Below are 21976 nucleotides of genomic sequence, written 5' to 3'. Positions count from 1 at the left end.
TTTTTTTTTTTTTTTTTTTTTTTTTTTTTTTTTTTTTTTTTTTTGTAATCACCTATTGAATATTGTGTATCTTATTATTTTCTAGAAACTATTTCCCTGTGCACGTGTAGTTAAAGAAAAACCAGTAGACTTAACTTTCCTTTGCAGTTTAACTGTCCAGGCAGGAAAACTCTTGCCACTTGTTTTCTAGAGGTTTTTTATGCACTCACAAGCAGTGAAATTTAGATTTTGGAGTTAATGATCCAGAAAATTTATCTCTTGTTTTTCTAGTAGCCTGAGAAACATTTAATTATCCTGTGATGTATTTAAAAATTGGCAATTGGTTGACCTATTAAAAGACTTCATAGGAAGTTTCATAGAAACTTTTAAATGGAAATAAAAATACATCCTTTCTTCGACACGCATGATGCTCTAGGCTTCTGTTGGCACAGAAGCCAACCACCATCCAGGATCTTTTTCAAACGAGTATGTTAAGAAATCACAATGAACAAGCAGAATGTATCCCTCCGAATCATCAAGTGCATGTAATTCTTCCATTCTAAAGAAATGCCACATAAAATTAAAACAATGAACTACACGCTTCTGGAGATCAGTGAACTACTGTATTGAATTAACATAGGTAGGAAACTGGTGCTCTCATTTTCGTGAAGTTAACACTGTTTTAATTTCTTTGCTTCAAGATTAAAGTATCCTCAGAGGATTTTAAATCTAGAAGTAATAACTATACGGAGTATTTTTTCTCCTGCAGAACTATCTTACTTTGTTGGATGATGAAGATCACAGACTGGAGTATCTTAAAATCCAAGATGAGCAGCATTTAGTAATAGAAGGTATAAAAAGGGCCTATCACTGGTTTACATACTAAAAATGAATATTTTTCTGTAGGTATTTATATGGTTAATAAATCATGTGTAGTACCCATTTCTGTAACTGCCCAAACGACACAAATATATAGGCCTTCTGCCCAAATATGTTATTTTTGGAAATGTTTTGAGAAGGAAGAGTATGTGTAAAGAGTTGTCTGTCTCTTTATCTGTATGTATTGAAAGAAATGCAAGATGAAAGACTAAAGCTTCAAATAATCCACTGCCCCTACAGCAATAGCTAAAATGCCAAAGATTTAACAAAAGTGGTGTGCAGCATCTGAGCCTTTATCAGGATCTCATTTTTCTTTTCCCTAACTTTACAAGAGTTCAGATTACGATATTTGCGTGAAGACATTTTTATTCACAAAGCAAAAGGTGAAGAAAAGTGCATGTTTCGGTCCATGTCAGGTTCATTTCTAAGATTTTCATTACAAGCTGCCGTTATTTTCACATCTGGAGAGAACCTAACACCTTTGGACTTGACTGCTTGGCTGACTCTTGTCACAACAAAAAGGCATCATGAACAATCTCAACCGTTGTTGTTTCAGTTTGTCTGTTGTGTCTCCCCCTCCTGCCATGTGCTGCTTTGCTAGGCACTGCCATCAGTCACAAATACCATCAGCCTTCGTCAGAGGTATCAGGGTGCAGGGAGCGGCTGAGTTTTCAACTAGTTTGACCTTTCTGGTTGATTTTTTTTAATGTGAGAAGCAGAAGTGTACATCCTTAATCCACTCTACTGCTGTCCTTACATCACAGAAGCAAGATCTGGGTCTCGCCTTGTTTCTCTACAAGTTTCACTGAGGATAGTTTAATATTACACCTCAGGTTGGCGTGCTAGATGGACTGATATTCTTTGCCACTTGGCTCAGCTCGTATTTAATCAATTTAAAGTTGGCAGAGTGGCTGCTGCAGTTCGTTGTGTAGCTGCATTAATCACTAGATGCAAGAGAAGAAACGGGAATTTGTAGAGGGAGGGGAGAAGGACTGGGACCTTGGTCTGTCAGGTGAAACAGAACCCCGAGGCCGTAGTTCAATAACCAAACCAGCATTAAGACAGCACTGCCACTGAAAGCTGCGGTCCACCCTGCCTCTATTTATGCCATTTGCCTTTACCCGTGGACAACTGCGTGGCACCCATCTGAGGAACTCGCTGTGAGAGGCGATCTGGTGAAAAATAACTCCCTTTTCCTCTCTTCAGCCAGGTTCCTTAAGCCAGTGTGCTGTATGGCTTGTGTCAGTGCAAGATAGAGATTTACAGAGGGATCCTATGGGAACGCAGTGGTACAGATAACTTAGGAAAGCTTACATATTTTTTTTTGGACCCACTTTATCTTGAAACACATGTAATTTGTCCCTGTTTTGAAATACACTTGAATCTTTTGTTGGTTCGTAACAACAAAAAATAGTAATGATCACTCACAAAGTGAATAGATTTGTTCAAATCTGGGGCCTCCTTATTAAGTATTAGAATAAGTTCTGAAAAAAAATGTTACCCAACAGGAAAGAAATCTCCAGGCTGCTTTTTTAACGATGTTACTGGCATGGTTGGAGTGATGCCAGTATTAGAATGATTTCCAATAACGTTAGGCAACATTGAAATGAAAATTAGGAAAAATAACAACTACAAATAAGCAAATTTCTAATCTCAATTAAATATTAGAAAATTTATATTAAACCTCTTCAGCTGTATAAGCTCTCAGGAGTAAGTTACAAACAATTTTAAAAAAATCCTTATACCATATCTCTTTCTAGTTCGAAACAAAGACATGAGCTGGCCAGAGGAGATGTCTTTTATAGCAAACAGCAGTAAAATAGACAGACATAAAGGTAAGTGTTTCAGCATAGTAATTGAATTGTGATGAGAAGAAAAATCCGGAAGGCTGTATTTTGTTGAAACAATTCTTTTTAATATAAGTGCTCTTAACCTTGGAAAAGGTCTTTTATGCCTCTGCCGCTTTGCTTGTTCTTTCTGTTTTATTAAGTCAGATGCTGGAAATGTGGAAGGGTTTGATGTACAGATAGATAAATTTATAGATGTTCAGATGCAGCAGTAGCAAATGGCACGTAGCAAATTCTGGATTTTGTGTTTATTATCTTGGATTTTTTTAAGATAATGAATAGTTAAGATTTTAACAAATTAATCCCGAAATTTCAATACCATAATAATTTACCTGAAAATAGTTTGTACGGCTTGTGCTGATGTCTGTGGTGGATCAGATCCAACAAAATAATCTCCGTTTCTGTTCACTTCTGTTGAGAGGAGCAGACGTTTTGAACAGGCCTGTTGCATCTGTGCTAGCTGCAGTCTCATAATCAGGAGCAGGTTAAATGGAATTGGTTACTGTGAAAAGGTCATATTCTTAACTTCACTGATACACCACTCTGAATTTTTCATCTCTGCACGGTTGGTATAATTATGTTCTCTTTATCTCAGTTCCCACTGAAAAGGGTGCCACTGGATTGAGCAATCTGGGTAACACGTGCTTCATGAACTCCAGTATCCAGTGTGTCAGTAACACGCAACCTCTGACGCGCTATTTCATCTCAGGAAGGCACCTTTATGAACTTAACAGGTAATTTTCTGTTTGAGGCCTTCGGCATTTTAGACGCTGTAACATTTCTTTAAAATGAGTTTCAGCTTTCAGAAGTAGGCAATGTGAATAAATCCTTTTAAGCTCAGTGTCATCAACCATCAGCCCTACAGCAGACACTAGATGGGTTACGTGAAAACACAAACTCTTTTGTGTCTGGGAGTTAAAACAGTTCAGCAAGAAGCCTTTGCCCTTCTTTGTTTTACCCCATGTTTGAACTTTGTTTAAATTTTAGTGTGGTATTAATTACTTGATGATTTCTAGGACAAATCCAATAGGCATGAAAGGACACATGGCCAAGTGCTATGGGGATTTGGTTCAGGAGTTGTGGAGTGGAACTCAGAAGAATATAGCACCGTTAAAGCTGCGGGTAAGTCTGTGATGTCTGTTACTTAAAGGTAGAAAGCAAGAACTTCTTTGAATAACAGAAATCTTGTAATGTGCTTTTTCCTGATGTTACCTTTATTGTAATGGTTCTGGGTCTCAACCCAGAATCTTCCCTAGAGAAAGGGAAGGAAGCACGGACATGTATTTCACACGTTAGAAGTTGGCTCTGAGGCCAGTGGCCATGTCCTGGGCAATCAGTTATCACGTGTGTCGCTCCAAACAGGTCACACACTTTGCTTTCTTGCCTACAAGGAGCGGAGGGGAAGTGTTCAGGAAGGGGCTGTGCAGGGGCAAGGTGCACACCTGGAGGAGCCCAGGGTTCATCAGTCCTGGTGCTCAGGACTCGAGCAGCTCTCTGTGGAGTACAACCATGGTTCAGCGGCTGTAAGCTCAGAGGAGTTACCTGATATGAATTAGAGGTGGCCGATATAAGATGTGACTTCTCTAGCCCTTGTTAGGGACAAAAGACTGTGCATTTGCCTGTAGATGGTCTCTTATTCTGCAGGCATGGGGGTTACCTTTAACTCTTGGCAATTGAATTTGTGCTCATTGACAGCGTGTCTCTTGTCTACAGTATTTTGATTTATTGGTACAATTTTTGTTACCTGATGTTAAATAACTTCCGGGTTGGTTTGTGTTGGGTTTTCTTTGTAGTGGACAATAGCAAAATATGCTCCAAGATTTAATGGCTTTCAACAGCAAGACTCGCAGGAGCTTCTGGCTTTTCTTTTGGATGGTCTTCATGAAGATTTGAACAGAGTTCATGATAAGCCATATGTTGAACTGAAAGACAGTGATGGTCGACCAGACTGGGAAGTAGCAGCAGAGGTATGGGTTTAAAAATTTTGGGTTTGGGATTTTTTTTGTTTGCTGTTTTCTTTTTTCCTTATAGCCCTAAGCTGCTAAGTTGTTGATGAGGCTGTCTGTGGCAATACTCTCCCAGGACTGTACTGTCTTTGGGAACTTGTTGGGTCTGTGATCCAAGGAGTCAATTATTAGTTTTAAATATTGTAATAGGAGCATGAATGTGATACTTCACAATCATTGTGGCAACTCCTCAGAATTACAGAGTGTCAAAATATTTCAAGATACCCGATGGATCCTTTCAGAAGTACTTTAAATGATGTCATACCTTGATTGTTGTGTTCATTGAAATAACTTTACTTGTGTTGAAACTAAATACCTCCTATTTATTAGAAACTGGTAAACAACTTTTATGAAAATAATTTGACTCCCATAGGCCAATGAAACTTTGGAGGTCTTGCAGCATATCCTCCTTCCTGTAGTTCCAGCAAGTAGTCTTCAGTTTCTAACTTTGTATTGGGTTTTGTACTTCATTTTAGGCCTGGGAAAACCATCTGAGAAGAAACAGATCCATCGTTGTAGATTTATTTCATGGGCAGCTGAAGTCACAAGTAAAATGTAAAACTTGTGGACATATAAGCGTTAGATTTGACCCTTTTAACTTTTTATCCTTGCCTTTGCCAATGGATAGCTACATGCACCTAGAAATTACAGGTGAGTAGTGGCATTTAACTCTCTATAAACTTGGCAGTGCTAAAATAAGAACTGTATATGTAGAACAGATTTTCAATAGCTATAAAACATCCAAACTTTGTTTGTGTTGGTACTTACATTTAAAAATATTATAACCATTATAATAGAGTACAAGAATTTTCATTGGAATACAGTTAAATTAAATAAAACCTTGAAAACCAGCATAGATGGCCCGTTTTTAGTCTTGACTAAAGGACTTAATACAGAAACTTGTAAAATGGAGATTCTGAGGAACTTTCCTTTGGTTCACTGTGTTGTGGAGTTTGTCCTAAATCTGTCTAGAGCAAAAGAGAAGGGTTGGGGGGAGTGTACAAACAAAAATTAACTTATAGGTCATGAACTATTCTGCGAAGAACCAATGCATTGTTGGAAAAGAGGCAACGATGATAAAGAAGTGAAACAAGTTTTGAAACCATTTTCTACTGCTTAGGCAGCAAGAGGTTTTCTGACATTTGTGTGCAGACCTTGAAAATTGGCTGGTTTAAAAAAAAAATAAAAATCATATCTTCAAGTAAGGAAAAAAAATACTTTCTAAGAAGTAGCTGTAATGTATTACTCTCATTAAAACTTTCCTGGTTTGCTGACCAGTGTGTTTCTTTTCCCCTTTAAAGTAATTAAATTAGATGGTACTACTCCTGTTCGGTACGGCCTGAGATTGAACATGGATGAGAAGTATACAGGTTTGAAAAAACAGTTAAGTGAACTCTGTGGGCTAAAACCAGAACAGATTCTACTTGCAGAAGTGCATAGCTCCAATATAAAGGTAAGGGGAAAAAAAATAATTGCTGCAACATACTTCTGGTATTTGTGTTTGTTATTTGCATCGTGGCATACCTCATTCTTTTTCACATTAAGCTTTGCTTGCAGGAACTGTGAAATAATTTAACTGAACATGTGATTAAAAAGATTAATTCTATCTCTGCATTAACTTTTATTTCATTCTTAAACCATAATTCGGCTTGCTTTTAAATAGATTTAAAATCAAAGTAAACTGAACCAAAATAAACCACTTGTAAACAAAATTAATAGTCATGTAGAAGCTTGCAGAAATTTAGTTGAATTGATTACTAATTATATTTTTAGGGGAAAAAAAAAAAAAAAAGGATAAAATCATCTTGAGGTAATAAATCTCAAGTTGGAGTGCTTTGAGTTTAAGCACTGTTGAGACGTTGGAGGCATAAGTAATGACCGGCTTTACTCTGTGTGTATATATTTAATGTTTTTTGCTGTCACTGAACGGGATTAAAACTGCTTGAAACTGGGTGCTCTCAGTGTCTTTAGAGAACCATTAATAACTCAACAAAAAGGCGTTGGCTCCCTTTTTACCTTCTAGAAAGGTGTAAGAAAGCAGATGGGAGGGGAGAGATAAGCTGTTGGATACACCATTTTCAAAAGAACAACACGTGTTCGGAGTCACAGGTAGGAGTATATACACGTCTGACTAACTTTCTCTTTTTTTCCTGAAGAACTTTCCTCAAGACAACCAGAAAGTCCGGTTATCAGTGAGTGGGTTTTTGTGTGCATTTGAAATACCGATTCCAGGATCACCTACATCAGCATCAAGTCCTGTGCAGACAGGTAAAAGAAAACATCTTTATTTTCCTGTTCTTTTAAAATGCCCAGGGTTTAGGTACTGGAGAAATTCAGGAGAAAACCTTAATTCCTAATCATAGGTAAAGAGTGAGGATTAAAGAGAAGACAAATTAGAGCAGTCTTGGTATCTACTGATAGTCTGTGAGTGGGTTGGTTTTTTTTAGGATTGTGCCCAGGATAACAGCCTGAAGATTGCTATATACTTACTTTAGTTAAAGACACAAACACACAAAGTATTTTATTACTTGTGGATTGGCTCTAAGGCAGGACATACAAAAAATTGGAAGCATGGTTTTGGTTTTATTGTTTGTGGTTTCATGTATAGGTTGTAAACACCTCTGTTACTCTTTGCTCTTGCATGCTCTGATTTTGCAAAGTTTAGATGTTGCTCTTAAGGAGAGTAGGACGTATTTCATAAAATGCACTGAACAGAAAGGAAAGGGTGAAAAGTCTCGTGATCAGTTCTGCTTACTGTAGGTAATTGAGAATGTAATTATGTACCTACAGATGTCTCAACGGGGCCATCAGCTAATGGGGCACCCAATATAATGATGAACGGGGACCTTCCTAAACCAACCCTAATTCCAAACGGAATGCCAAATACTGTAGTGCCATGTGGAACAGAGCGTAACCTTGCCAACTGGACTCTCAACGGCCACGTGCCCTCGCTGCCTGATAGTCCATGTACAGGGTATATAATTGCAGTCCACAGAAAAATGGTGAGTAGCTTTTGCATTTGTTATAAATGGCTCACGTAACACACTTTGAAAGAAAGTCAGCGAGGATTTTTTATTTTTTTTTTAATGTCCATATGATAAATTAATCTTTATTTCTTTAAGAAGAGGGAGCATGAATATATTTTCTTCTTAAGTGAGCGCCAAGTTCTACAGAAACACAACTCTTGTAAATTTAAATAGTAATGTCTAATGGTGTATTTTTCTTTCCTTAGTACTGGCATGCTTCCCGGTTTTTTAATGCCGAGATGCATACTTGGGCGTTCGCTAACTCCCTGATTAAATGTTCCAGACTCTTTGAGCAGAAAAAATTCTAATTAGAGGAGCTACTAGAAATGCATTTCTTTCCCATTATGTGGAAAAGCCTTATTTCTTATACGGAAGCAGAGTGAAGATAAATAGTCCATTCCTGGGGCATTCTGTTAGCATGAACTACTCTCCGTAAAAGCATCTGTAGTTAAGCTGAACTCTAAATGTCAAAGCCGGATGACTGAACACCTCAAATAGCCACACGTTCTGCGTGTGCTGTGTCCAGGCTTTAGTCCGCTGGCATTTAGAGCCGGGGGAATGTGGGCCAGGAGGCTGTTAACTTCCCTCTTCACTCTCTGTGTTTATGAGGGGTTTTTGCTTTGTTCTCTCAAGTAATGGCCACTAAGCACTGTTATCGCTGTTGATTCAGGTTTTGCAGAATCTCAGAGGTGATTGGTATAATGCTGTTGAGCCATTGCAAGCTGCTAGTTACACAGCTTAAAAACCACTAAAAATTGTTTGTGGAAGCTATTCCAGGAACCCGTGCTTGCCATTGTCAAAAATCTTATCAGTGGAAAGGGTTAATTGTATAAAACTTATGCAAGGCGGAAGCTGTTTGCTGTACCTCAGTGTCATTAAGTTGAGACAGTAAATATTTCTTATAAATGGGAGATGTAGCCTTAAAGGTTAGTTTGTCTGCTTGGAATAAGTTGTGTACAAGTCTGTAGTGCCTCCTTTAGACGTAAGGGTTTTCTTTCTCTACCAAACATGAGCTTGCCTTGGGCAGAGGGTGTTTTGGGGCAGGTATTAGCATCATTAGCTGCATGTCTGCGTTACGGTAGTACCATGTGGTGGGAAATGTAAGAAATACCACATGAAAAGCGAAATATTGTACGTGGCTGAAACACAGGTTTATGTTTGGTGTGGTCTAGTGCCTAAATAACATTGCCATAATATCATAGAAAAAAGTTTTCAGGCAATTTCAAGTGAATGATCAAAATTTCCAGTATTGAATATTGGAAACAATGGCTGAAACGCAGTACTTTTAATAGAATTAATGGTTTATTTTAATTGCCAAGGCCTGAAATAAGTAACAAGGTCAACATCCTAGTAATTACGGTAACGTGAGTTAATACGTACTTATATCTGAGTCTTTTTTTTTTTTATTCGACATATGCAGATGCGGACAGAATTATATTTTCTTTCATCTCAGAAGAATCGTCCCAGTCTCTTTGGAATGCCACTAATTGTTCCTTGTACAGTTCATACACGGAAAAAAGACCTGTACGATGCAGTGTGGATCCAGGTTTCCAGGCTTGCTAGCCCCCTCCCGCCTCAGGAAGCTAGTAATCATGCCCAAGACTGGTGAGTTTGGCATCTCAGTCTTTGGCTTGAGTTTACAGCGGCTTAAAAGATTTGAAAATCCATTCGTTCTTCAGCTTTATTAGTTTTGACTTCTCGTAATGCCTCTGTTGAATGAACATATGCCTTTTAATGTATAGCTAAGCTTTAAATGTCAACAACTTCAGGAATGATTGTCTGTGCTTTTACTCCAGACGCTTTCTGCCTGCAGATTCCATTTAGTGGTGTGGGTTTTTTTTTGGTAAGAAATCATTTTAGAGTCCTGCAATTTAATGATGGCGGTAATTAAAAATAACTTCTAATCCTTTTTAATGCAGTTAAATGTAGCATACCTTCTAGCTGCACTTAAGGATTGGCTTTACATGATTTGGTTTGTTTGTGCTCATCCAGTGACTGATAATTCATTATATCTGACAAATTTAGGTGATCTAAAGGCAGGTTTTGTTTAATAGTTTAATCTAATAAAAATTAGAATTTCAAGGGGCGTTTTTGGGTGGGTTTTTTTAAGTAAACATGGCAAGCATGGTGAAGGAAGGTAATTGGCAGTCAATGAGTGCTCGTGTTTCATGTTGTGTTCTCCTCTGTTTCAGTGATGATAGCATGGGCTATCAGTATCCGTTCACCTTAAGGGTAGTTCAGAAGGATGGAAATTCTTGTGCTTGGTGTCCATGGTACAGGTAAATTGTCCTTTTCAAGATTTAAGGAAGGGAATCACACCAGCAGAAATGTAATTTATGGTAATGCGTTTCTGAGATGTTTCAGATTCAGAGGTAATATCAAACAATAAGAATCTAGAATCTAATTTAACCCAAACCCTCACATGGCAGGCTTCCACTGTAGAACAGCTTTTATGACTTCGAGAGCTGAAAGCTCCGCTGACACAGAAACTTTAAATTAGGAAACAAACACGACAGTATTAAAAACCTCCTAACTCCTCCCAATAATCTGCGTGTGTGTGTGTACATATGCAGACACATATGTGTTCCTATTTGGAGGATTGGTGGGGTTTTCGTAAACCCCCAAACTTTTAGATAGGAAATCGTCTACCCTGGTTAGTTCCTGTGCCATTTGAAGAGTAAAAAGTAAAATGGATGATAAGAAATTCACCCTGGAAGCACACTCGGAATTTTCCCCAAAGACCTTGTTTTCAGACTTGCTGGGAAGGTATTCAGACCATATGCTTATTTTTTTAAAAAGTCTCTTGCAGCTAGATAAATAAAGTACATCCCATGTTGTGAAATACTTGTGGAGACAAAACATTGCAGTTCTGGTGTTGTAGGTAGGGTCGGTCGGATGGATGAGCTCACCCAACCGCTTCAATTTCTCGTCTCTGTTAAAGTTTTGAAGTAAAATAGCAAACTGACACGAATCATTGTTTTATGAAAATGTCTGCCTTACGCTGAAGGCAAGGCCTGAGACTTTGGGGCTGCAGATGTTACAAAATAAGGAGCAGAACCGGAGTGTGAAGTAATAGAAAACTTAGTTTGGGACAGTTTACTTACCACATCTAACTTTTCGATGTAGATTTTGCCGTGGCTGTAAAATTGAGTGCACAGAAGATAGGGCTTGTGTTGGGAACGCCTACATTGCTGTAGACTGGGATCCAACCGCTCTCCATCTGCGCTACCAGACGTCGCAAGAACGGGTAAAATTTCAGTGCAGACCCTTTGTTGTTCGTTAATAGCCCTGAAGCACAATCCATTCCGTGAAACCCTTAATTTTATTTTTTTTTCCACAGTCAATGTTTCTTTTGTCCATTTTCTGTTAAACTAAAGCCAGTAATCATTGAACAGTATATTCTAGATAAATTCATGTCTTAATGTGACCATAATATGGAAGGGAAGCTTTTAAGAAACCACAACAGTGTATTTTCTGTCTGTTGTGAATTGCTTTTGATCTAGTCTCCACAATATATTACAAAATATGCTAATAGGATACATTTTCTAAGCATACCAGTGCTATAAACAGTTATTCATGTGAGCAAACCTATTTCCTCCTTGGAGTCAACAAAACCTAACTAAAGGTAAGCCTATAGCTGAGTTAATCTCGAATAACTGTTCAAATTTGTGAGTTAAATCTGTAAACTTGTGCTTTATGGATAATTTTGTAAACAGCACCCAAGAATAAGGGTGGAGCATTATTTGTATGTCTGCCTCTTCATAACTGAAATTAAATTTCGGCTAAAACTTAGTGCATCTAGTTTTTATCTTTAATCCTAAATGACTGTATGATGTTATTAGTATGATACGGTGAATCGAACATTCCTCTGAGCAGTGGTTTATGTTTCCGAGTCAGATACAGTTTTATCTCTCTTCAGATTGTAGAAGAACATGAAAGTGTTGAACAAAGCCGACGAGCTCAAGCAGAGCCCATCAATCTCGATAGCTGTCTTAGAGCCTTCACCAGTGAGGAGGAGCTGGGAGAGGATGAGATGTACTACTGTTCCAAATGCAAGACCCATTGTTTGGCCACCAAAAAACTGGATCTGTGGAGGCTTCCCCCTATTTTGGTATGATCTTGCGTAATTTCCCTCTACGGCAACAAAACCAAAGCACGTTGATCACAAATTTGAATTGCTAGGTACGTCTCCTTGTGCTGATTTGCTGACAGTCTCAGGAGAGGGGCATTGACTCCGTTTGCTTCGTGCATTTTTGTAATGCAGACAAATAAAACAAGCCACTAATCCTTTTGAATCTTTTTAGCTGACACATTGCAGGAAATGGTGGTGTTTTGTGTTCGGTGTCATCTGTTCTGCCATAGGATTCACGCTCAGGCAGTCTTTCTGGTAACATGATCTTTTGTCTAGTTGTGTAACACCTGCACTTGTTGCTTTTCAAATTTGGTAGGTTGTTCAAAACACAGTGCTGAATCACTGAAGCAACCCTTTCCATCGTTTCCCCATGAAAATATTTGTTCTGTATTTTACCAGCTTGATCCCAAAATCCCAATTGTCACATTAAAACAACGTTACTGTTTTCAATTAGCGTGTGCTAAAATGTGTATGTTTCAGGAAAAATTATCTTCAAACAGTGAAGTTACTGTGACGTAATTGTCCTCCTTAAATTTTCTCTAACATGTTTCTCCTTAGATCATCCACCTGAAAAGATTTCAGTTTGTAAATGGCCGCTGGATTAAATCTCAGAAAATTGTTAAATTTCCCAGAGAAAATTTTGACCCAAGTGCCTTTTTGGTACAAAGGGATCCAAGTAATTTTCAAAGAAAGCAGCTAACGCTCCAGGTTGACAGCCTTCCTGAACCACGGACTCTCCAAGGGGAGGCTAGAAAAACAGATCTGCAGGCCACCTACACGCCAGGAGAAGGAGATACACTGAACAGAAGTCCATCCTCCCTTAACACTACTGTCTTGAATAATATCAAAGGTAGGTAGTAGTTAGGGAAAATTCCGGTCAATACGGATATTTGGAGGGGGTGAAAAACATAATTAGGAACAAGATTTAATGTTTCTTTGGTTAAAGCACTATATTGATTCTGAAACACTCATTTCTGTTGTTGTTTGCCCTGGAAAGCTTAGTGAAGCTTTACCATAATAATAAAAAAAAAGAAAAATAATTAATCATTATCAACTGATATCGGCACTATCTGCTCGAGTGAGGCAGGTGCTCCTCCACGTTTCAGTTTATAAATGTAGCGTATTGTGTGCGTGCAAAGATTTTTATAGACTACTTAATAGTTGTAGTGAAACAGTGTTTTTTAATGTTTGGTTATGCAAAAAATAAAAACCAACCCACTTCTAAAAAAAAAAAAAATCTAGACTATGTGTTTACTTATCTTAGTAGTCCACATGCTTTCTGTTTTAGCATCTCCATCTTTGGGGAGGAAGAGTGGAGCCAGCTGTCCTTCAAGTAAAAACAGTAGCCCAAATAGTAGCCCAAGGACTTTAGGAAGAGGTAAAGGGCGTCTGCGGCTACCACAACTGGGCAAAAACAAACTCTCCAGTAGCAAAGAAAATTTGGATTCAAGTAAGGAGAACGGTACTGACCAGGAGCAGAGATTCACTTCGGATCAAGGCGATGCTCTCACTAGAGGGCAGATTCTGGGTGGTAGCCAGAGTGAGCTATATACTGCTCAGGACAGTGAGCTGACTCTAGCCAACGGATACATCTGCGAGCAGAACGCCTATAGCAATGGCAGCATCAACGGTCAAATCGACAACCACAGCGAGGATGATACTACAGATGACCAAAGAGAAGAAGTTTGCGTTAACCCTATTTACAATCTATATGCAATTTCGGTAAGTTGGTTTTCTTTGTGCGAGTAAACTCTTTAACGCGGCATTGTTTTGACTAAATGCATTTCCTCTGTTTCCATTACAGAAAGTAGGGCTTTATCGATGAGAACAAAGCAGAGCCGTTGTCAGCAAAATAAATTTGCCAGGAAATGAGTACAACTGAAAAATATATCTCTGCAGAATGTTTTTTTTTGTGCTCGAGTATATAAAGTTAGTCAGCTCCAGATGTAGAGATCGTCATGAACCACTGTCACTCACTTAAAGATCATGAATTTGAGAATCATTTATTCTATAAATTCTGGGGTTTGTTATTTGATCCAGAATTAATTTTCTTCTTCATTTTCTTCAGTGCCATTCAGGAATTATGGGAGGGGGTCATTATGTCACTTATGCCAAAAACCCGAACAACAAGTGGTACTGCTACAATGACAGTAGCTGTAAGGTAAATCATTTACTTTTTTGTAGCAAATAATTTTCATGTTGGTTACTTAGCGCTAAAAAAAAAAAAAGAAGTTACATTTGGTGAGAACTGTTCTTTGAGATCATGAGTCCTAAAAGCTGCACTGGATAAATATTAAAATTGTTAACTGAAATTGTGCATGAGATTTTTTTTTTTTTTTTCAAGTCAACATCTGTTCACCGGCTGCCACCATGCTTAAGGAAAGATGCTTGTTTTGTACAGAGATGGAAAAATTACTAAAAATGGAAGTCTAAGAATATTTTTTCGTGATGCTAGCGGTTTTGTGTTCAATTACTTGAATAACTAAGTTCCGACATTTCGAAGTATTTGCATTTATCACTCTAAAATTTGTCAGACTTTTCAAGTAAATAATGGAGCCTGATAACTAGAGCAGGGGAGACAGAAAATGGGATTCTTCTTGTGCTACACAGCCAGTTAAAACCACTGTTTCTAGGGCAATTGTGTGTATTTTGTGAGAGTAACGCCACTGTCCCGTTGCGCGTTTCAGACGGTGTTTTTCTCTTTCTCAGGAATTGCATCCCGATGAGATCGACACCGACTCTGCCTACATTCTTTTCTACGAGCAGCAGGGGGTAGACTATGCACAATTTCTGCCAAAGATAGACGGCAAAAAGATGGCAGACACAAGCAGCATGGATGAAGATTTTGAGTCAGATTATAAGAAATACTGTGTTTTACAGTAAGCGGATGATCTTCCACGGACTGTTTTGAGAATGTGAGGGATAACATCCTGAAACTTACGTTTGACAAAAATGTTATTGAAACAGATAACCTAAATGTAGTTATTGTACCCTGTGATCTGAAAGCACAAAAAGAAAACCCTAATTAAATAGCAGTTAATATAAAGATAGTATTGTTTTGTTCTGTTATCTCACTACATGCTCTAAACGTTTCTGATGTTAGACATCAGGCTGAGACTGCCATTGGCCTTTAAATAAAATGGTTTGAGAAAAGCCAACTAGGACCAAATAAGAGCTAAATTAAATAGTCCAAACAGGAGCTAAACGAAGTAGTGTAGAGTTTACCAACTGTTCTAACAAATCCCTAAGGCTCTCTTTAGGTTTAAGATAATGGGGAAAAAAAAAAAAAAAAGTAGTGTTGTCTTTGGACAACACGATATTGCTACCTCCTTTTTCCTGCAGTTTTATTGCATTTTATTGGCAAAACAGGGAAAGCAAGAGAATGACTAGTGCACAGACTTAAAGAATTATCATCGAGAGTAAGAAAAGTTTCCAGTTTTGCCACCACTAATGTGTCATTTGCTTTCTTTCTGTATGTTGGGAGCACAACCAAATCATAATTTGAGAAGAGATTCATTTCTACACTTGAATGGTTTATTATAATTGTGTTTTCTCCATGTGTTGGCTGTGCAGATCAACATGTTTCAGGAATGGCTTTTCTGCCTGAAGAGAGCTATCTCAGACTGCTGAGATGCCTCGAGAAGGAACTTCAGGTTGAAGAGAGTAGTTGTGATTACACGCACGGTGTCTTAAAATGTGCACATTGCACAAAATGTTCCCAGCTTTTGGAAAGAAAGATGCTTGAGCTTATGTTTCATGACTGGTGTTGCTTTTAAATTTGCACTTTTAAAAATTCATATAATTAAATTCAAAAACATGGTTTGTTTTTGTTGTTGTAAGGGCTCTGGAGTGAATGGCTGTGAATTATCCACTGTGTATTTCAAACAAATAAGAAGCTGTGGCTGTCAGGTAGCTATCGTAGCATTCATGGATGGATTTATATTTTTTTTTTTCATTATTGGTTTCATAATTTAATGGAGTTTCTTCTTTTTTTTTTTTCCAAAATTTGGTTGCCTTTTCAAATTTTCTTTTTTTGCAACAGGTTATGCATATACTTGCAGATAAACCAGAATTGCTTTCCATGCCCTTGCAACATGTCAGCAGGCTTATTGCATGAAGGAAAGCATGACTGAGTCTGAGAAGAGACTGGAAAAAAAGATGGTTATTTTCTGAGTAGGCATTTCTTTAAACATTTTCAGTGTTAAATTATTTGCATATCTGAATGAAGATAAAAAGTTTCACTCTTCTGGCCTTTTGTTCTTCCGCTGATTCTAAGAAGCTTACTAATTTTTTCGTATGTCATCATCCAAATTCTTGAGATTTTTGTATCTTCGCTAACAAAATTGACTTATACAGTTGATCTCTGAAATAAATGTTTGGATTCGTTTTAATGTGTTTTACAAGAATGCCAAACCTACCAGTAAGTTTATAATTACCAGGAAGATCTTTTATCCATTTAAGAAGTTGTATCAGCTGATCTTGCTGTCTTTACTCAGGCAAACACCTCCCGGCCTTTGCTGGAGGTCGTGCCTCTGAGGACAGCAGATGGGTTCCAAAACAAGTATCGTCTCAGTTGTAAAGTGTTGCTCCCTATCCTATATGGTCTTTTATCTTTAAACATTGAGACTGAAGAAAAGTAAACATGACTTGTGAATTTCTAGGTTAGAAGCTTTTTTGACACCCGTTTGTCTACTCCTCCCTCTGCAAACTCCATGAAAAGTGAAAGATATTCAACTGATTTACTTTAAAAAGTTTTATTTAAGCAGGTAGCACAATCTACTAATGTTATTTGATCTTCTGTGTTTGTTACGTTGGTTGTAATTAATTTTTTTAAATTAAATTAATTCATGAATTAGTAGTAAATTAAGTTAACTATTAACTACATTCACTTTGTAAATTATTGTATAAAACTTATTGACAATGCACTGACTTTAGAAAGATGTTAATGTACATAAATACCTTGTAAATAAAATAGTGTTGATGTACTGGAATATGAGCTGTATTAAAAAAAAAAAAGTATCAGTAATTGTATATGGAGTGAACCTGTTTATCTGTAACTATATTATTCAAACAAATTAAATACTGTGGATGCAGATGAAGTGTCACTTCTTGTCAGATAATTTTTAATAGCTCTTTTCCTGCTTTGAAGTTTCTGTACTGTTTTCATTAAGCTTAAATGGATTTGTCCGTCTACAAAATTGAAACGTGTGAGTAAACATACGACAGCTCTTTGCAGTTTGTCCAGCATGGCACTGGTTCGAAGGAGGCTCAGTATTTCAGCTCTTCTAAGTTTTGGTTTTAAGTTCCTTTTAGTTCTGCTTTTGAGAACATTCTGTTCAGTTTTTTTAGAATGAGTCCATTTAATCGTTTAATATGTGTGACTGTGTGAGAAAGGGAGACCTTTCCTTCTTACGAGTAAGTCTAAAGAACTACTGCACTAAACCACATTAATTCAGCTGTTCTCACATTTTTCTGTGGTGTAATTTTGCTAGATCTGAAGTGAGATCAGTGATGACTTGAAAGCACAGTGGCTGCACATGGGATCCCTCATTACCTACGCTGAGAATCCTTCTGCAGGTTATTAAAGTGGGAAAAAAAAAAGTCTCTTTAAATATTTAATTGCTCCATTTTTGTGTGTGTGCTTAGACAATTAAAATTCAAGCTGTAATAATTTTTTTCCAGGTTTTCGTGCTGTGGTAAATAAGGGTCCTTTTGAGTTTAACAGGAATTAGGTAAAAATAAAAGGTTTTCTTCAAAATGTTTTAGAAATAATGGGATTATATGAAAACCATGTAAAGATTCCATCACTGGAGGGTTTGATAGGAAGACAGAGACAGAGATTTTAATGGCACGTGCTGAATTTTTGCTTTCAGCTGGACCTGGGGCAATGCAACAGTGCTGGCAGCCATGCGGCGGCAGCGCTGCCCGCCTCGTCCTCTCTCAGCAGGAGCCTGAACTCGCATTTCATAACGTGTTCTCATGAAAAAAAAAAAATATTTAACCTGTTAAAATGCGAAAATTAATTTTATCTGCAGCGAGAATCATCTGCATATTGCTTATTAGCACAGGGCTTACCAGAAGGAACGATTTCTGGAGTTAAAATTTTTTGTGTTGCGCTAGAATCTGAAGTAAATGCCGGTAGTTCTGCACATAAGCATTTAATTGTGCGTGTATAATTGATCAATAGGCACTTTAGGTCAAGCAGAGGATCTGTTTTCATGAGATAAAAACGGCCCCCTCAACATATGAGTCATACAAAAGACACAGAAACAAAAGGAAAGATGCAAGTTAAAAAAATAAATATAGTTCGTAAGAACAGGCCAAGAAATAACGTGTCTGTATGTCTTCGGTGCAGACGCCTGCTTGTCTCCAGACAGCAGTTTCATAGGTGGAGAATGAAACCGCGGCGTTCGCCAGCAAAGGAAATTCTTTCCTGTAGCTAAAGGAAGAGTCACACGCTGCAGCACAGGCGGTCATCGCTTCCTCTGATGTTGTTTTGTAACCTGGTAAGTCTGTAAAAATCGCAGAGTAGCTGGGGCTGGAAAAAAACCAGGTCATTGCTCCATCCAAACGCCTCGGTTCCCATGGTGTAACGGTTCCCTGTGCTGTGGCGGTGTCAATACGGAGGGGGATGAGTCTTTGGTTTTCTTTACAAGTTGTGGCAAATGTGCCACTAGGTTTCTTCCCTTTAAGAAGGGAATGAACTTGAAGCCATCCTGAAACCCACTTTCTAGTAGAAATACGGTGGAGTTTCATATCAACTTATTTCATGGCTTTTTAGGAAGGTGGATTCCATCGTGAACCCAAATAACTGCTGACGCTAATGGCAGAAAGGTCTTGGGAAATTTTTGCACAGGATACGAACTGAGTTTAGCAAGGTAAATTCTGCTGGAGATGTGGCTCATCTGATATGTTACTGCTAGAGGAAGCACTCCCAGCATGTGTCAGACCGTAACACCAAGGTTTAAAACGGAAAGGAAGAGAGAATACTCATATTTGAGAAAATATTTGGGCTTTTTACTTGGAGTTGAATAAGAGCTTTTTTTCTAGAATGTTCTCCATCTGTGATGCACCTGTTTGTTGATACTATTTGAATGTATGCCAGTGTATTTTAGATCTATCCTACTGCTAGGTTTTAGCTGATGCAAGACTTAAGGCTAACAGAGTGGAAAGTCAAAGGCAAAAATCTTTCATGTCGTCACCACAGGGGTAACAACTCCTGAGACAAACGGACAGGAGTAAGAGGTCAAAATTGAGCTTGCTGTTGCTTGGACATGTGTATTTGCAGGTAGATTGCTGCTTAGAAGTAAAATAGAACTTCAGAAGGTGAATCCAGTTGTTGGTTCACAGAATTTCTGAAAAGAAAGGAAACGGTAACGCCAATGCTTCTGATAAGCAGATTGTGCCTGAACTACATTTTCATCTGAAACTCTTCTATTGTTTACAAAAGGTTAGTGTGGTATTTTCTCAGTTGAATCACTTGTTCAGTATTGCTGTTAATGACACTTATTCTCAGAAAACAATCCATTTCAGAAATGAAATGATCCCTTACGTAGATGAAGGTTCTGCTCTCGGAAGCACTGCCTTTGAAACAAGGATCTGAAGGTACTTTCTGTACAGTCTTGGCGTAACCAGTGTGTTCCTGCCGCTGCTTCTACATCTATGAGTGTTATTTTCTCCTTGATTGTATATAGTGTTGAGACATTTCCTCTGAGCAGACACTGACTATGAGAGACTTACTGCAATTACAATCATGCTTTTTTTCGAAAAAAGGAAGTAAATCTGGTTGAGTTGGCAACTGGACCAAAGTCCACTGTAAGCTAGTCTATCAGGAGTCGCATATCACTTGGGGTTGTTTGTTTTCTGAATGTTTCCAAAAACAGTGTGGTTATGTTTAGCTGGAAATGAACTATTGTTCTTGTTTTATGGCCCTTGAAGATGCTAAATGGATATTTAACCAAGGATTAGCACGCATCAGTATCACCAAGGATGATGCCAGAGAAGCTAGTGTCTCTGGAAATGAAGCCATCTCTTGCTATATTTATCAGCTGCAATTGGAGCATTTGTGCAGCACTAAATGATGACACTTGCTCAATGCAGTTCTCTTTACTGCCTAGTGATAAATTTTCAGAGCATTTACAATGGTTGTTCTTCACAAGTGTGATAATTCCACAACGTTGAGTCACTTGTGCGTTTTCAGTATGGAAAATTTAATTTATAGATCATATCCTTCGATTCAGTTTTTCCTATCATGAATTTTATCTGTTAAGGGGTTTGGCTATTGAAAGCGCAATCTTAAAAAAAAAAAAAAAAATCTAATTACCAAAGATGTTCATACGTGCTGTTTTCAGTAGTAAAGCTTTTATTGATTCAGAAGTGTACCAAGGGCCATTAAATAGATGAAGGGATCATATCCCTGCCAAAAAAAAACTGCAGCCATTTTCTGCTGTTGAATGCCTTTTACTTCCCAGATCAAAACTGTACAATCTCAGACGAGGACTCTTTGAAATTAGCAGAGCCCATTTTATAAGATAGGAGCAATTGTGAAATGAGCTGTGCTGGAATTTTGCCCACGGATCTTTATGCGTGTCTGATGTGCTAAAAGTACGTGGCCTGCACTTGAAGGCAGTTGGGTAACCTTCCTTTAAACCTTGCATAAAGTCCATCAACCAAATGGCTTTTGGTCTTTCTCCTGGGAAGGAGGGGGAAATACGCAGCAGGGAAAGAACCTTCTTATGCAAAAAACTTCTATTTCCCCCAGCGTGATGGGAAGCATGGATGCACCGGCTCCTGCAAATGCCCTGCTACCAAAAGGAGTTGCCCACTGTCACTTGCCCTTAAATCTTAAAAGCCCAACGCCAAAATTATTTTTCATCTTCATCCTGTTGTTTCCATCTGTTCTGGAGTTGCTGGTCATGGCCAGAGTGTATCCTCCTGTTCCTGGAGTCCCTTTGGTTGGCACAGGAGATTGTATTGCTGGTTTATTCTATAGATTTATCCATTATCTACAGATCGGGGCCATTAAGTGTCCTGAGAAAGCTCAGGGACCGCAGGCACAGCTGACCCGGCTGGCCGAGGGCCTGGACAGTCAGTGTATGTATTAATTGCAGCTTTTGTTACAGTTTTTCCCTTAGGTCCAGTAAACTGAAGCAAGAACTTCGTAAAATGCAGTCACCCATGTTTGCTGATTTATCGTTTCAGGAAAATAAAAACCTGACAGAAGCTTGGAAGATTGTGCCTTTTGTTTGGGACAAGCCTCCAAACTTCCTTGTTCATGTGTTAAAACATTTCCTGTTTGTGAAAATTAAAAGCAGGTTTTGATAAGGTCCCTTTAGCAAAATCAGTCACGAATTAGAATATATAATAAAGCAAAATTTTCTGAGCGTATTTGTAGAATCTAGAAATGCTGCTCTTAGTTGTGGTAGTTGCTCCCTTTGTGAGTCTTAGTAGTTCACAAACTAAACCAGATGGGTGACACCCTGCCTGGTTCATCATATAGACACACAAACTCAAGATTCTTGTCTTTTGGAGATTAATTAATGTTTATCATTGAGACAGACTCTAGCAGTTTTCCTGTTTTTTTGCAATTTAGTCCTTTTGTCTGGGCAAACAAAACCAGTAAGGTCCGAGGGAAGATAAAGGAGCAGGACGCTTGGTGTCCGTGGGACGTGTCATAGGCCCATGTGATTGTTCATCTAGAGGTGTAGTTGAAAGGACACTGTAAAATTAAGATTAGTCTTTTACTCAGATTTCATGAAAAGTGACTTCAAGACTGAAGATCCCAAGGAAAATTTCTGATGTGTTAAACTGTGGTTAATTGTGCTTTAATACAATTAGTTGCTGGCAGCATTTGCATCTTGTATGGGCAGTGATGCCCCCAGAACAGGAATGGGGATAAAACCAACCCAAGCTGCTTTCCTCTGTTTATTCAAGCTTGTGAGAAGCACAGAGACAACAAAAACATGTATTGGGAACTCATTTCAAGACTAAAAATAAAAGGTAAATAAACACGTATGAAAAGAACGTCTCTTTGTACAAAAGCACATCCAGCAGGCTCTCTGGTAATTGTTAGCGTAGAAAACATACGCAGAAAAATAATGGCAAAAT

The 21976-nt window shown here is 38.2% G+C and overlaps 1 protein-coding gene across 1 annotated transcript in view; it reads left to right on the top strand.

Annotated features, from left to right (window-relative positions):
* The window catches only part of USP32 (ubiquitin specific peptidase 32), a 70710-nt gene extending 53736 nt beyond the window's left edge, over window positions 1-16974 (top strand). The window contains exons 17-34 of the mRNA XM_026861811.1: window positions 416-524; window positions 749-830; window positions 2619-2693; window positions 3301-3439; window positions 3722-3827; window positions 4499-4672; window positions 5188-5362; window positions 6013-6164; window positions 6868-6979; window positions 7502-7713; window positions 9158-9342; window positions 9930-10016; window positions 10864-10984; window positions 11657-11848; window positions 12428-12719; window positions 13158-13591; window positions 13938-14030; window positions 14579-16974. Of these exons, the coding sequence (XP_026717612.1) occupies window positions 416-524; window positions 749-830; window positions 2619-2693; window positions 3301-3439; window positions 3722-3827; window positions 4499-4672; window positions 5188-5362; window positions 6013-6164; window positions 6868-6979; window positions 7502-7713; window positions 9158-9342; window positions 9930-10016; window positions 10864-10984; window positions 11657-11848; window positions 12428-12719; window positions 13158-13591; window positions 13938-14030; window positions 14579-14752 (2914 nt within the window). The 3' untranslated portion in view covers window positions 14753-16974. The remainder of the gene's footprint in view (window positions 1-415; window positions 525-748; window positions 831-2618; window positions 2694-3300; window positions 3440-3721; window positions 3828-4498; window positions 4673-5187; window positions 5363-6012; window positions 6165-6867; window positions 6980-7501; window positions 7714-9157; window positions 9343-9929; window positions 10017-10863; window positions 10985-11656; window positions 11849-12427; window positions 12720-13157; window positions 13592-13937; window positions 14031-14578) is intronic.
* The last annotated feature ends 5002 nt before the right edge of the window (window positions 16975-21976 follow it).

This window comes from Athene cunicularia (assembly GCF_003259725.1).
Source record: "Athene cunicularia isolate RWA chromosome 19 unlocalized genomic scaffold, athCun1 chr19_part1, whole genome shotgun sequence".
In the NCBI taxonomy this organism is placed as follows: domain Eukaryota; kingdom Metazoa; phylum Chordata; class Aves; order Strigiformes; family Strigidae; genus Athene; species Athene cunicularia.
The sequence above is the reverse complement of the archived record's forward strand: the minus strand, read 5'-3'. Positions and strand labels throughout refer to the sequence as shown.